The 15,853-nt window shown below is 48.7% G+C and overlaps 2 protein-coding genes across 7 annotated transcripts in view; one reads left to right on the top strand and one right to left on the bottom strand.

Moving 5' to 3' along the window:
• Positions 1 to 1,328: 1,328 nt before the first annotated feature.
• On the bottom strand, positions 1,329 to 15,723 carry SNX11 (sorting nexin 11). Of its 6 annotated transcripts, none has more exons than XM_055257355.2 (8): positions 15,465 to 15,723; positions 12,542 to 12,601; positions 11,220 to 11,274; positions 10,651 to 10,737; positions 9,915 to 10,015; positions 4,531 to 4,626; positions 4,144 to 4,356; positions 1,329 to 2,839 (listed from the first exon to the last, which is right to left on the bottom strand). In XM_055257355.2, the coding sequence occupies exons 3-8, from the start codon at positions 11,259 to 11,261 to the stop codon at positions 2,566 to 2,568; spliced, it is 813 nt and encodes a 270-aa protein (XP_055113330.1). In that variant the 5' UTR covers positions 11,262 to 11,274; positions 12,542 to 12,601; positions 15,465 to 15,723; the 3' UTR covers positions 1,329 to 2,565. The 6 variants fall into 6 exon arrangements, with proteins under 6 accessions (XP_055113330.1, XP_063484891.1, XP_055113331.1 ...); XM_063628821.1 differs by lacking the exon at positions 15,465 to 15,723 and adding an exon at positions 15,324 to 15,386; XM_055257356.2 differs by lacking the exon at positions 12,542 to 12,601 and having other exon boundaries at positions 15,465 to 15,721.
• The window catches only part of CBX1 (chromobox 1), a 38,401-nt gene continuing 38,147 nt past the window's right edge, over positions 15,600 to 15,853 (top strand). The window contains exon 1 of the mRNA XM_055257367.2: positions 15,600 to 15,731. The gene's annotated coding sequence lies outside the window, so the exon portion shown is untranslated. The remainder of the gene's footprint in view (positions 15,732 to 15,853) is intronic.

Consider the following 15,853-nt stretch of genomic DNA (forward strand, 5'->3'; position numbering starts at 1 on the left):
CCCTCCTCACACACAAACACATTTCCTCCCACCAAACGACCCCCACAAGCTTGGCATCAGTCATCCTGGGTAATGGATGACCAGATGTGGGCCATGGAAGTATCTGACAGAAGAAAGGTGACTAAATCAGGATAGAACTTGACTCAAAACTAAATTCTAAACAAAATATTTTTATCCTACAAAACAGCTCAATGAGCCACTCCCCCCAGCTAATCCTCCATCTTTCCTAGAGGTCATCCAGCCACAGTGGCTAGGCCTGGGCACAGGCAGGGACAGAGCAAAACAGAAGAGGGGCCTATGGCACTATCTGGATGGAGAGGAAAACTCATGTGCGCTATTTTTCTGATGACCCTAGGCTTTTATTATTAGAAAAGTGCTTTCCTTCCTAGGACTTCTCCTTCCAAGGCCTATACTCAGCTAAGAGAGAGACTGAAAAGAGATGGTGCCTGGCCTTAGATTAACTGAGGTGCTGTTGTATGCACGCTGCTAATGGATCATTAAAAAAGCTGGGAGTCAGAAAAATCACATCCATGTCTTTGAATGGCTCCTGCTGTCCCAGCAGCCTAGCTGGCTGGCAGAACTAGCTGCTGAACACCAACTCCAGGAAGAAAAGGAGCAAACAGAAGAAGGCCAACCCAGCTTGCTGTTTTTTTGGCTGAGTAGGGAATTGACACAGACCACCTCCGGCTCCTGTCTGGAAGTTTCGAGATCAGAGAGCTTCAGGCACAGCTGGGTTCACAGCTGCACCATTTGGAGCATTGGGCTCATTAATATTCATGAGCCATTCCCACCAATCGGCAGAGCGGATGCCATTAGCTTAGCATCTGTCGGGTTTTTGTGAGGGTTGCGCATGGAGTTTTTTCCCCTTTTAAATGGACTTCTTCTGACACTTTGGATTTGCCTCTGTAGGTTTTCTATCCTCGCCTTGCTCTGCTGCATCATATAAAGGAGAGACCCAGGGGAGGCGGGCAGGAAAGAGGGATGAATACCAGCCAGGGCTTTGCATCTGCCTGTTGACAAACTTTATTTCTCTTTCAGCACCTGGCACCTCAGACAGACTGCGAGGATGGAAGCAGCATCAGGTAAATTATACCTAACAAGGTTCATGCCCGCAACTGTGAGAAGAGTTGGATCCCAGCTCTTTGGAAGACAATCGTTCCTCCAGTGGTGAACTTGAGCTGCACACACAATGCAGGAGGGCTACAGAGCACAGTTCTGAAGCATCATTTCCACACTGATAAATTCATGATTTATGAAAGGAACTACTGCCAGCCCTCACTCCCTCCTTCTCTGCTACAGCTTGTTAGACACAAATTGCAACAACAATCTTAGATACTTGCATTTTATTTCAGGCCAAAGCCCCTCCACTCTGAACTAAATGCCATGACAGTCCCACAGCATAGGCTGGTAGTAAAAGAGCCCACAGACAGGGTAGGATAGCCAGAGGAGGGAGGAGTGGGCGACAGGGAGGGGAAGGATCACACACACAAACCTAAGAGTAGAGCAATGCAGAATGCCTGTGGCATTCGGCTCCTACCAGCTCTGGCTCTCACTGGAGATGAAGAATGGCAGCAGGAGGACAGAATGCCTCATTGTCTGAAGGAGAGCATGTTGTTCCTCATCTCCATCCCCAGAGGCCTCTATTTCAGGCAGGCAGAAACAAAGCCCTTGCACCCCACTGCACTGCGCAACACAGCAGAGACGCTGGCGGCGGAAGCCCTGGAGGCAGGGAGCTGTTACCAAAGGAGAAGAAAAGGATTCCAAAGAGAAAGGAGCCCACTCTAACCCTGCAGAAAAGATAGCCACATCTCCGCTTTATAACCAGAAGAGACAGTGACAGCCCCAGACAGCCTTTCCCAAAATAAAGGCCCCTAGGCTGTTACTGTTCCCTCTGGCTTTGGCCAGCCACCTCTCTCTCATGCATGACCATGAGCTGTTGTGCAGGTCTCAGGCTCCACTCAGCCAGGCTAAGGTCTCGGGACATAAATCCCCAGCAGCAGGAGTCACAGCACCAGTTCCATTCAGTGGTATCAGTGAAAGAAAAAGCAAGGAGGTGGGAGAGTAAATATTCATCCCCCTGTCCATGCAAGGAGGTAGGCAAGAGGCCAGCCTCCCAGAAACAAAGTGCTCCAGGGCTACAGCAAAAACTGAAGCCAGCCAAGATGGGGATACAACATAACCACTCCCATTGGGACAATGTTCAATATGGCAGCTTAGAATTTGCCACATACAGGTCCCCAAAACGGGTCACCTGAGGAGATACTCCTGGTCCTACATACAAATGACCTGCAGAAACTCAGCTCCCAGGACAGTAATATGGGGTTCTGTTCAAAATCAACAGCCCCTGGGTCTTATACTTAACTTACAAACATCTGCACAGTATTTGTTCCCATGGAAGAGGCATAAGGGGCTGTTATGACTGACCTCTGTCGATCAGCCCAAGCAGAGGCGACTAGAAAACACTAAGCAGCCCAGCCTCCCACATACCTGCCCTGTGCCCAGTCCCACCTGAGTAAGTCTCCTGGCCCGCATCTTCTCTGACCATCTCAGAGCAGAACCCAGAGCTCACTTTTCCAAAACTGTTTCTAACTGACCAGAGTCCAGAGGCACAGCATGGTCTCCTCCCACAGCCCTCCTCACAGACTGAAGAGTGGAGGTTCCCTCTTTGGGTCTTCCAAAATCACAGCATAATGGTGAGGAGAGGGGTGGGAGAGTGGGACTTTCCAAGGATGGAACCTCAGAGTCAACAACTGGAGCCCACACTTCTAAATGGTCCTTTTCTTCACTGGGAGGCGGTGAGGGAGAGTTCCTCCTACCCGATCTTGGAAGAAAGCAGCAACTGGAAAAGAGTGGGAAAGGGAAAAGAAAGGTATGAACAGCTTGGGTAACATAGGGAGACTCCGTCTCGACAAAAAAATAAAAATAAATTAGCCAGGGATGTTGGCATGTGCCTGTAATCCCAACTACTCAGGAGGCTGAGGCTAGAAGATTGCTTGAGCCTGGGAGGTCAAGGCTGCAGTGAGTTATGATTACACCACTGCACTTCAGCCTGGGCAACAGAGTGAGACTCCGTCTCAGAAAAAAAAGAGTATGAACATATAAACAAAAATGAACGGAAAGAGAAGTCTCTCTGAGCCTATTCTGACTCAGGAGGCTGCCTGATTAAAAAAAAAAAAATGGCTGGGCATGGTGAATTATTTGAGTCTGGGAGGTGGAGACCAGCCTGGGCAACCTGGTGAAACTCTATCTCAATTTAAAAAAATAAAAAACAGGCCGGGCGCGGTGGCTCACGCCTGTAATCCCAGCACTTTGGGAGGCCAAGGCGGGTGGATCACCAGGTCAGGAGACCGAGACCATCCTGGCTAACACAGTGAAACCCTGTCTCTACTAAAAATACAAAAAAAATTAGCCAGGCCTGGTGGCGGGCGCCTATAGTTCCAGCTACTTGGGAGGCTGAGGCAGGAGAATGGCATAAACCCAGGAGGCGGAGCTTGCAGTGAGCTGAGATTGTGCCACTGCACTCTAGCCTGGGCAACAGAGCAAGACTCCATCTCAAAAAAAAAAAAAAAAAAAAAATGGTCAGGTGCAATGGCTCACACCTGTAATCCCAGCACTTTGGGAGGCTGAGATGGGTGGATCACCTGAGGTCAGGAGTTTGAGACCAGCCTGGCCAACATGGGGAAACCCTGTCTTTACTAAAAATACAAAAACTTAGCTGGGCGTGGTGGCGGGTGCCTGTAATCCCAGCTACTCGGGAGGCTGAGGCAGAAGAATCGCTTGAACCCGTGAGGCAGAGGTTGCAGTGAGCCGAGATCACACCATTGCACTCCAGCCTGGGCGAAAGAGTGAGCGTCCGTCTCCCCCCCAAAAAATAAATAAATAAAAAGGGAGGGAGGAGGAATAAAAAACCGAATAAATGAGAAAGCTTTCCCTTCTTTCTCCCCAGGTTTCAGTAGGAGCCCCTGCTACCCAGTGGTGGGTTAACACAGACCCACCTGGATAGAAAGCCACGCACCTAAAGAACAAGAAAGGCTGTGAAAGGCTACCAATGCTATGACATTACTTTCCCTAACAAATGGACACCTCTCTGGTCCAGGTTATAGCAAACCTGGCCCCTGCTATCTCAAAGAGTACTCCAGTTACCTCTTAGGCTGATCTCCTTTAGCCAGGTGAGAAGAGCTCTGCCTCTCTTCCTGGGCCCAGCCACAGTTTGACATAGCATATCGAAGAATGGCATCAGACACAGTCATGGTACTTCGGCCCTGGACACAGGCTTCTATCTCAGGCACCGAGAGCTGGCTTTGCAGGAAGAGGTGCAACTGGCTGTCTGATAGGAGAACCACACTCTGCAGGACCCTGGGGAAAACACAGATAGCACAACACAGAGCATCACCCTGAGGAACTGCTCTCCATTCCCCATCCTCTGAAGAACTTCTGGCTACCTGAGCAGGGAGCTCCATCCCGCCTGGCACCTTCCTCCACCCCTGCCTCCACCTTCGGTGGCCAGCACCAGCTGTTCTGTCCACTCACTTTTCAAGGAAGTGCTGCAGACCTTGTCGTCGCTTCTCAATGAACTCATCTGAGGTGCCGAAGAAGGTTGACTTCCCAGGAAGTTCAGGAACAGGCCTGTGGAGCCACATGATATAACACCCATGATAAGTGTAACATCTAAGATAGTCATTCTAGCCTTTGATCAAGGAAATTCCTTGAACAGAGGCCTAATCAATACAATTAGCTTTTTTTTTTGAGATGAAGTCTCGCTCTGTTGCCCAGGCTGGAGTGCAGTGGTGCGATCTCAGCTCACTGCAAGCTCCGCCTCCTGGGTTCATGCCATTCTCCTGCCTCAGCCTCCCGAGTAACTGGGATTACAGGTGCAGGCCACCACGCCCAGCTAATTTTTTGTATTTTTAGTAGAGACGGGGTTTCACCATGTTAGCCAGGATGGTCTTGATCTCCTGACCTCGTGATCCCTGCCCACCTCGGCCTCCCAAAGTGCTGGGATTACAGGCATGAGCCACCGTGCCTGGCCCCAATTAGCTTTTAATAAGGGGTGGTGCTAACATTGACTGCATGCCAAGTGTCAAGTCAGACTGTGCTAAATGTTTTATAAACATGATTTCATTTAGTCATCCCAAAATCCTGTGAGAAAGATATTAACTCACTTTAGATCAGAGAAGTTAAGTAAATTTCTCACTGTTACACAGCTAGTAAGCAGCAAAGCTCATATCGGAACCATATCTATGACTATAAAACCCATGCTGATACATTATTTTTGTCTGTTTGATTTTAAAGGCAAGGTATTGCTTTCCAAGCTGCTCTCTCCAGGTTGCCCAGGCTGGAGTGTAGTAGCATAATCGTGAGCATAGCTCACTGCAGCCTCAAATTCCTGGGATCAAGTAATCCTCCTGCATCAGCCTCCAGAATAACTATGACTACAGGCACGTGCCACTGTGTGCACCTAATTTATTTATTTATTTACTTATGTATCTGTAGAGACAGAGTATTGCTCTGTTGCCCAGGCTGGTCACAAACTCCTGGCCTCAAGTGATCCTCCTTCCTTAACCTCCCAAAGCACTGGAATTACATGTGTGAGCCACCAAGCCGAGCCACCCTATGTTGTTTATGAAACCCACTCCCGGCTTGGTGCCATGGTTCATGCCTGTAATCCTGGCACTTTGGGAGACCGAGGTGGGCAGATCACTTCAGCTCAGGAGTTCAACACCAGCTTGGGCGACATGGTGAAACCTCATCTCTCCTTTAAAAAAATAAAAAACAGCCGGGCGCGGTGGCTCACGCCTGTAATCCCAGCACTTTGGGAGGCCGAGGCGGGTGGGGATCACGAGGTCAGAAGATCGAGACCATCCTGGCTAACACGGTGAAACCCCGTCTCTACTAAAAATAGAAAAAACTAGCCGGACGTGGTGGTGGGCGCCTATAGTCCCAGCTACTCGGGAGGCTGAGGCAGGAGAATGGCATGAACCCGGGAGGCGGAGCTTGCAGTGAGCGGAGATCCTGCCATTGCACTCCAGCCTGGGTGACAAAAGTGAAACTCTGTCTCAAAAAAAAAAATTTTAAAAATAAATAAATAAAAATAAAAATATATAATTAGCCAGGCGTGGTGGCACATGACTGTAATTCCCAGCTACTCGGGAGGCTGAGGCAGGGGAATCGCTTAAACCTGGGAGGCGGAGGTTGCGGTGAGCCGAGATCAAGCCATTGCACTCCAGCCTGGGGCAACAAGAGTGAAACTCCATCTCAAAAAAAAAAAAAAAAAAAAGGAAAAGAAAAGAAAATTAGCAGGGCACAGTGGTACACCCCTGTAATCCCAGCTACTCAGGAGGCTGAGGAAGGAGAATCACTTGAACCTGGGAGGTGGAGGTTGCAGTGAGCTGAGATCGTGCCACTGCAAACACTCCAGCCTGCATGATGGGACAGGAGCAAGACTCTATCTTAAAAAAAAAAAAAAAGGCCGGGCGCAGTGGCTCACACCTGTAATCCCAGCACTTTGGGAGGACAAGGTGGCTAGATCATGAGGTCAGGAGTTGGAGACCAGCCTGACCAAAATGGTGAAACCCTGTCTCTACTAAAAATACAAAAATTAGCCAGCCATGGTGGTGCACACCTGTAATCCCAACTGCTCAGGAAGCTGAGACAGGAGAATCCCTTGAACCCGGGAGGTGCAGTGAGCCGAGATCGCACCACTACACTCTAGCCTGGGTGACAGCGAGACTCCGCCTCAAAAAAAAAAAAAAAAAAAGAAATCCACATCCACCATCAACTATTATTTTTCAAAAGGAAGAAGAAACTGGAGTGGGACGCAGTGGCTCACACCTGTAATCCCAACAACTTGGGAGACTGAGGCAGAAGGATCACTTGAGGCAAAGGAGTTTGAGAGACCAGCCTGGGCAACAAAGTGAGACCTTTCTCTACGAAAAATACAAAAATTAGCTGAGCATGGTGGCACATACCTGTAGTCCCAGCTACCTGGGAGGCTGAAGTGGGAGAATCCCTTGACCCCAGGCATTTGAGGCTGCTGAGGCTCACATTTTTTTTGTAGTTGTTGTTGTTTTTAAGACAGTCTCGCTCTGTCACCAGGCTGGAGTGCAGTGGCACCATCTCAGCTCACTGCAACCTCCGCCTCCCAGGTTCAAGCAATTCTCTGCCTCAGCCTCCTGAGTAGCTGGGATTACAGGCGCCCGCCACCTAATTTTTTATATTTTTAGTAGAGATGGGGTTTCACCATCTTGGCCAGGCTGGTCTTGAACTCCTGACCTCGTGATCCACCTGCCTCAGCCTCCCAAAGTGCTGGGTGTGAGCCACCGTGACCGGTAGAGGCTCACATAGCTAAGCTCCGTCTCAAAAAAACAAAGAAAAACAAAACAAAAAAACCAGGCCAGGCTGGAGGATATAGGATTTGTCAGGGGAACGGAGTTTCACCTGGTTTATCAGGGCCTGCCCCAGGACAACAGCCTCATCAGTTCCACATGTTAACTAACTGACTTGGTCACTCAACAGGCCACCTATCACCACTCAGTATTCAGTGACCATCCTACAGCAAAATCACTGTTGTAATTCTCTCCACTTTCAGGACTTAGTGGGCAGGTGGGTGTGAGGAGTAAATAATAACTGCCTTCCCTAGGCTCTCATATGTCTCTGGAAAAGGACCTCTGTATTAAAAGGGAAAAAAAATCATTATTTTTACATGTGGAGTGGATGGAAACACTATCTGCCAAATAAGTCCAGGTGCTTAAAATTTTCTGATAAGCAGATTTAAACTGTTTAAAATGTTAGCTGTATATTTGTTGAGCTCTACACATATATGCATATAAAGAAAGAAAAATATTTTTGATGTTAGTATGGCTTTGTTAGGTAAAAATACTCAAAATTAGATTCTACTTTTTTCACTGACTTGAAAATATGATTTAAGAACATATATCTGGCTGGGCGCAGTGGCTCACGCCTGTAATCCCAGCACTTTGGGAGGCCGAGGCAGGCGGATCGCCTGAGGTCAGGAGTTCGAGACCAGCCTGGCTAGCATGGTGAAACCCTGTCACTACTAAAAACACAAAAATTAGCTGGGCGTGGGGGTAGGCACATGTAATCCCAGCTACTTGGGAAGCTGAGGCAGGAGAATCACTTGAACCCGGGAGGCTGAGGTAGCAGTGAACCGAGATCACACCACTGTACTCCAGCCTGGGCAACAGAGTGAGACTCCGTCTCAAAAAGAAAAAGGAAAAAAGACGGAGCGTGGTGGCTCACGTCTGTAATCCCAGCACTTTGGGAGGCCAAGGCAGGTGGATCATGAGGTCAGTTCAAGACCAGCCTGGCCAGGCTGGGCATGGTGGCTCACACCTGTAATCCTCACACTTGGGAGGCCGAGATGGGTGGATTGCCTGAGCTCAGGAGTTCGAGATCAGCCTGGGCAACATGGTAAAACCCCGTCTCTACTAAAATACAAAAAAAGTCAGCTGGGCGTGGTGGCAGGCACCTGTAATCCCAGCTACTCGGGAGGCTGAGGCACGAGAATTGCTTGAGCCTGTGAGGTGGAGGGTGTCACTGCACTCCAGCCTGGGCAACAAAGTGAAACTCTGTCTCAAAAAAAAAAAAAAAAAAAAAAAAGCAAAAAAAACCCAGCCTGGCCAAGATGGTAAAACCCCATCTCCACTAAAAATACAAAAAATTAGCTGGGCGTGGTGGTGAGCCCCTGTTAATTCCAGCTACGTAGGAGGCTGAGGCAGAGAACTGCTTGAACCTGGGAGGCAGAGGTTGCAGTAAGCCGAGATTGTACCACTGCACTCCAGCCTGAGCGACACAGCGAGACTCCATCTCAAAAAAAAAAAAAAAAAAAAAAAAAAAGCCCAGGCATGGTGCCTCACGCCTGTAATCCTAGCAACTTTGGGAGGCTGAGGCAGGCAGATCACCTGAGGTCAGGAGGTCAAGACCAGCCTGACCAACATGGAGAAACCCCATCTCTACTAAAAATACAAAATTAGCTGGGAGTGGTGGTGCATGCCTGTAATCCCAGCTACTCAGGAGGCTGAGGCAGGAGAATCTCTTGAACCCAGGAGGTGGAGGTTGCGGTGACCGAGATCGCAACCGGGCAACAAGAGCAAAACTCAGTCTCAAAAAAAAAAAAAAAAAAAAAAAGGAACATTATTTCCCAGCCAGGAGTGGTGGCTCACGCCTGTAATCCCAGCACTTTGGGAGGCCGAGACAGGTGGATCACTTGAGTCCAGGAGTTTGAGACCAGCCTGGCCAACATGGAGAAACCCCATCTCTACTAAAAATACAAAAATTAAGCAGGCATAGTGGTGGGCACCTGTAATCCCAGCTACTTGGGAGGCTGAGGCAGAGAGAATTGCTTCAACCTGGGAGGTGGAGGTTGCAGTGAGATGAGATCACGCCGTTGCACTCCAGCCTGGGCAAAAGAGCAAGACTCTATCTCAAAAAAAAAAAAAAAACATTATTTCCCAGCCGGACCTGGTGGCTCACACCTGTAATCCCAACAATTTGGAAGGCCAAGGCAGGAGGACTGCTTGAGCCCAGGAGTTCAAGACCACCCTAGTAACATAGGGAGACCCCCATCTCTACAAAAATATTTTCCAAATTTGGCAAGTGTGGTGGCATGCACCTGTAGTCCCAGCCACTCAGGAAGCTGAGGTGGGAGGATTGCTAGAACCCAGGAGGTTGAAGCTGCAGTGAGCCATGATCGCACCACTGCACTCCAGCCTCCATAACAGAGCAAGACCCTATGTCAAAAAAAAAAACCCAAAAAACAAAAAAAGAAACAACATATTTACCAATTTCCTTAGTGCCTGGTATGTTGCAAGTTCTCTTCATTGTCAACTCCAATTCCTACATAAGCACCCAAAAAGCCAGTCACAGACCCAAGAAGGAAGCAAGAGCAAACTCACACCAAACCAGCATTTCTCTGTAGCTGCTTTCTCAGCCACACGAACTCACGGTAGCGGCGCCGCACACAGGAAGTCTTGGCAGTAAAGGCTTTGCTGTTGGTCTATACATGAAAGCACATGAAGCACATGAAAAGGGTTTAGTGGAAAAAGACAAGTTCACACGAGCTCCCTATCATTGCTTTCACTGAGGAGCCATGCCATCAGGCCACAGACCTGATCAGGTCCCCAACTAGAGCAAGGTGCCACCAGGCAGCCCAAAAGCAACTCAAAGACATACCTCAAGCTCTCTTTCCTTTCCTCCCTCCCTTTCTTCTAAGTCTTCTGTCTTGGGTCCACCAGAAACACTCAAAAATAGGTTACACCTTGACCTGAGCGGTGGCTCATGCCTCTAATCCCAGCACTTTGGGAGGCCAAGGAGGGTGGATCACTTGAGGTCAGGGGTTCAAAACCAGCCTGGCCAACATGATGAAACCCCATCTCTACTAAAAAAATATATATTCAAAATTAGCTGGGCGTGGTGGCACATGCCTGTAATCCCAGCTACTTGGGAGGCTGAGGCAGGAGAATCACTTGAACCTGGGAGGCGGAGGTTGCAGTAAGCCGAGATCACACCATCGCACTCCAGCCTGGGCAACGAGCAAAACTCCATCTCAAAAAAAAAAAAAGGTTACACCTCAGTACAAGCCCTTCAGCGCTGCAGAGTGCTGACCCCAATACAGAAGCTTGATGTACTCACATGAAGGAATATCTTATAATCCACATAAGAGTTCCAGGAGCCCTCATTCTGCACTCGGGGGTCCTGAACACGCACTGTAATCACCTCCTGTAGGTAAGAAAAGCTCCCTCAGCTTCAGCTACATAGCAAGGCAGCTCTGACAACACAGGTTGCTAGATTTTTCCACCCAACACCAACTTTCATTCACTCAACACCAACTTTCATTTATTCAATTCAACTTTCATTCACTCAATTCAGTCACTCAATTACAAATTTTTACTGAGCCCCACTACGTGTCAGACACTGTTCTAGGCACTGGGGATAAAGCATAACAAGAGACTAAGTCCCTGCCCCCATAAAGCTTACATTCCAGTATATTCCAATCAATGGAAAATTTAGTCAGAATGGAACTCCATTTCCTAGGAATGCCTCTGCTATTGATTTCTTTCTCTGACTTTATTCTGAGCTCATCAGAACCACCAAAGTAATACTGCAGGTAATGATTAATGATTTGCATCTCTGTGTCCTCTTTCCTCCTAAATCCCCTCTCCAACTTTTACCCACCTGTTCTCTGGAGACCACACTCTTACCTCCTGTTCTTGGTTCTCCGACATCCTACACCAAAAGCCCATTGGAAGGAAACATCTGATGAAGGACAGAGGATACAGGATCAAGTTAGTATGCCTCTGCTCTTATTCTTTACCAGGGAAAACCCTGAAGGTTTTTAATAGACCCCCGTGGGGAAACCCAGGCAACACTTTTTGTTCTTGTAAAACTTAAGAGGAAGCAAAAAAAAAATCCCCATTAGTTCAATGCCAAGCTAAAAGGCCCTGGGGGATTTGCCTCCCTTCTCAGACCAGGCCCTCAACTAGGCCACCTCTCTCCCCAAAGCGTGTTGGAGTCTACAGAAAGTTTGTTACACGCAGCCAGAACAGGCGGGTCCAGATGTAAAACTTTTGCCTTGAAGAATGCAGGCACAACAGGGTCTGGTGAGCACTCACATCACAGCATTTTTTTTTTTTTTTTGAGACGGAGTTTCAGTCTTGTTGCCCAGGCTGGAGTGCAATGGTGCAATCTTGGCTCACTGCGACCTCCGCCTCCTGGGTTCAAGCAATTCTCCTGCCTCAGTCTCCTGAGTAGCTGGGATTACAGGCACGTGCCACCACACCCGGCTAATTTTGTAGTTTTAGTAGAGATGGGGTTTCTCCATGTTGGTCAGGCTGGTCTCGAACTCCTGACCTCAGGTGATCCGCCCTCCTCGGCCTCCCAAAGTGCTGGGATTACAGGCGTGAGCCACCGCGCCCTGCCAGATCACAGCTTTGAAAGTGAGCCTAACAGCGCCCCCTCCCGGCTGTTTAGAGACAACCACGTCCCCACAAACACCAATGCTTCTGCATTTCTCCCAGTCTCACTAACAACCAGTCAACTCCCCACAGGTGAATCATAGAGCTAGAGCACTCCAAGGAGCACCTGAGTGGGTTGCTCAGTTGGGACCTTCCCCTTATCCAATCCAATCCAATACTCTGGAACCCGAGCCAATTGTTCTAATTACTTCCTCTCCTGACATGCCATCCGGTTTGTACTTCTGCCCAAGCACCCCACAGCTGCACAGGTTGACTCAGGATGCGTTCTGCTCCTTTGCAAAGATTCATTAAAGCCTCAGCCCCTGATTTTCCCCAATGTGGCAGTTTACATGTATAGCGACATCACCCACTCCGACAAGGGGACCATGAAGGCTGCAGCACAGGGTTACTCAAGTCCAATGGGGCCCATGATGTCACCTTCTGTTAAAATACAGCACTAATCTTGTTACTTCTAGAACTATTCCAACAGCATCCACCCTGGCTGCCGCCTCCACCCCCTTCTCTCTTAAGAGAGAAACAGTAAGGTTTAATTTCCCTTTCCAATTTACCTTGAAATGAAAACTGACTTCAGCCAATACGTACTGCCAACAAATGATCCACGCCGGCTCCTGGGAAAACAAGACTATCTCTAATATCTCTAAGCCCTCCCTCTCCTCCCCCCCATACCCATTCACATACCCACTCATTTTTACAGTCCCACAATTAATTTTAAACACATTCTCTTATTAGTTCTGCCTTACCATTAGAAGACTGTGTAATGAGTTTCCTTCTATTTTATGTTTTGCTAACACAAGGCTAACATTTCAAAAGAAGGCGAACTCATTTACACCATGAAATTAGCAAAGCAAACCGCTTTTTCAATTCTCTCCAATATACCAGAAGTATCTCCACAGACAAACACTGCATGCAGAAACGAAGCTGCATGGTCCATGACAAAATTGGGCTACACAATATTGAGCAAACCCAAGGTTTTGTGATTTCAGTACCATCTTAAATGGTATTCTTGCTGACAATCTGATTTTTATCTGATGCAGCCACCACCTCCAAGAGGTCCTGAACTGAAAGGTGGGAAATTCCAATTCCATAACAACCCATATATAACATTCCAGGTATCAGTCAAATGTCTGAGGTCAAAAAGAGCAGACCTATTTGCTGTGAACAATGAACCTCCTTAGGTTTTTTTTTATCTTCTCTTTGCAGGCATTGGATAAACTGCCAGCACAGGAGCAGAGAGTTAAATATTCTGAAGTGTCTTTAAACAAAATTAACAATGGAAAGACAATGACAATGAAATCACAGTCATCCACTCAGTGGAGCTCATACATCTTTTGTGCCTTGAAAAAAGTTTGTCAAATTCAGGACCATAATTTAGGAACGAAATGATCATCATACCCTTGGTCTCAGGAAGAGTTTGCATAGGGCCCTGCACTACCTTCATAAAGAAATTCTTCCTTCCTTTGGGGCCGGTATCACTCAGAAACAAATAGCTATGAACTGGCTTTTTAAAAACCTCCAGACGCCAGCCTGGCCAACATAATGAAACTCCGTCTCTACTAAAAATACAAAAAATTAGCTGGGTGTGGTGGCAGGCGCCTGTAATCCCAGCTACTTGGGAGACTGAAGCAGGAGAATCGCTCGAACCCGGGAGGCGGAGGTTGCAGTGAGCTGAGATCGCGCCACTGCACTCTAGCCCAGGCGACTGTGCAAGACTGTTGTCAAAAAAAACCCAAAAAACAAAAAACCTCCAGATGGGCCGGGTGCGGTGGCTCACGTCTGTAATCCCAGCCCTTTGGGAGGCCGAGGCGGGCGAAATACGAGGTCAAGAGATTGAGACCATCCTGGCCAACATGGTGAAACCCCTTCTCTACTAAAAATAGAAAAATTAGCTGGGCATAGTGGCGCGTGCCTGTAGTCCCAGCTACTCGGGAGACTGAGGCAGGAGAATCAGTTGAACCCAGGAGGTGGAGGTTGCAGTGAGCCGAGATCGCGCCACTGCACTCCAGCCTGGCAAGAGTGAGACTCTGTCTCAAAAACGAAACAAAACAAAACAAAACAAAAAGTTTCAGTTGTAACTGTCCTTAAAAACACTGGGCCGGCCCAGTGGCTCACGCCTGTAATCCAACACTTTGGGAAGCTGAGGCGGGCAGAACACTTGAGGCCAGGAGCTCAAGAACAGCCTGGCCAACATGGCAAAACTCCGTCTCTACTAAAAATACAAAAATTAGCTGGGCATGGTGGCGCAGGCCTGTACTCCCAGCTACTCGGGAGACTGAGGCATGAGAATCGTTGGAACCCAGGAGGCGGAGGCTGCAGTGAGCCAAGATCACACCACTGCACTCCAGCCTGGGAGACAGAGCGAGACCCCGTCTCAAAAACAAACAAATAAACACTGGAACCAATACAAAAACCTAGACACCAAGTAGTAATTTCTAGCAACCACTATTCTCCATTAGATTCCTCCCCACAGATACCACTCCTCAAAAGAAAAAGCTCAGTTCTGCCTCTGGAGAAACAGCAGGAAGTTCCCAACTTTAGTTCTCTGATCTGGGAGATGGATCTGTACGTCATCCAAATAAGGCTAGAGTCAGTGACCAGAGCTAGTTACATAACTTAGTGTTAACTACATTTCCTGGGCCCTTTCAACCACATTTGAAGTTTCCTCTACTTTCTTCACCTGTACCAGCACCAGTAGCTCTGATAAGTACCCGATTGTTTGCTGTTTACAAAGTAGATTCATCGTAAAGCTTTCTAATATAGTAACAATGCAAGGCTTTAGTCTCACCATTTATTTTCTCTCCCATTTAAACAACTTCAAGAGACAGATTAAGAAACAAATCAGGTGATGAAAGTAGATGGAACTACTGAGACTACCGTCCCTTCTTAGTCTTGAGCCTTTAGTGCCAGATGGCAGAGAGCAATTCAAAAAGCTCGCCCTCCAATTATATCACAGGTACTAGATAGAGGAAGCTCCCAGTTCTGACCAAGCTCTGTGTGATCTCAACCAAGCAGTTATGCTCCATCTTTTTGTCCATCTCTAACCTACTCCTTTCACTTGGAAGGTAAGTAACAAAGGCGACCACAATCTACCGCAAGTCTCCCGTGTCCATGTAAAATACTCGCCATTGCCCCCAGTCTTAGCCATTTAAGTAAATGTCCTCAGAGTCTTTTACTACGGCCACTCCTCCTCCATTCTCAACAAACTAGGACCGAAAGGTCCACATGGTCCTTCTTCCATTCCGATTAAGCTTGGGGAGTAGGAAGTGAAAGATATACTTTGAAGGTAAACTGAAAAGCCGGGTTTCCTTTCTTGGATCCCGAGCAAGCCCTTGCCTTAATCCCGGTGGTAAGAGAGTCCCTCCTTAGGTTGTAATGCGATGCCACCATCCCGAGTGCCACTACTGACGCTCAAGCCCACGCCCCCTCACAGGAGAGCAGCACCCACTCCCCGGGGCCCCGCCCACGCCCTCTCACCTGAGAACAGCACCAGCTCCCCACAGCGACGCCGCCCGCGCCCCACCATATAGCCAGATCACGGCTTCTCCTTCCGGGTGAGTCGCCGGTGCCCCGGTGCACGACGGGAGACGCCCCAATCCCGGGTGCCCGGGACGCCCCGCCCCTACAGGCCCGGGCTCTGAGTGGGATTCCCGCTTCCGAACGGCGCGGCTCCGCTGGCCAAGGCCCCGGACTGGAGTCGGGATCCCCCCTCCACTCACTTGGGACGCTAGAGAGTGGACGCAGGTGCCGGGTGAGGGATGGCGAACGAATATCCAATCCGGGGCCGCGTTCCGCCCACTGTCAGGGGAAGCCAATCAGCGGCCAGGGGGCGTCAGCGACGGTCCGCCTGTGGGTCCCGGGAGCAG

This window comes from Symphalangus syndactylus, chromosome 20 (assembly GCF_028878055.3).
Source record: "Symphalangus syndactylus isolate Jambi chromosome 20, NHGRI_mSymSyn1-v2.1_pri, whole genome shotgun sequence".
Classification (NCBI taxonomy): Eukaryota; Metazoa; Chordata; class Mammalia; order Primates; family Hylobatidae; genus Symphalangus; species Symphalangus syndactylus.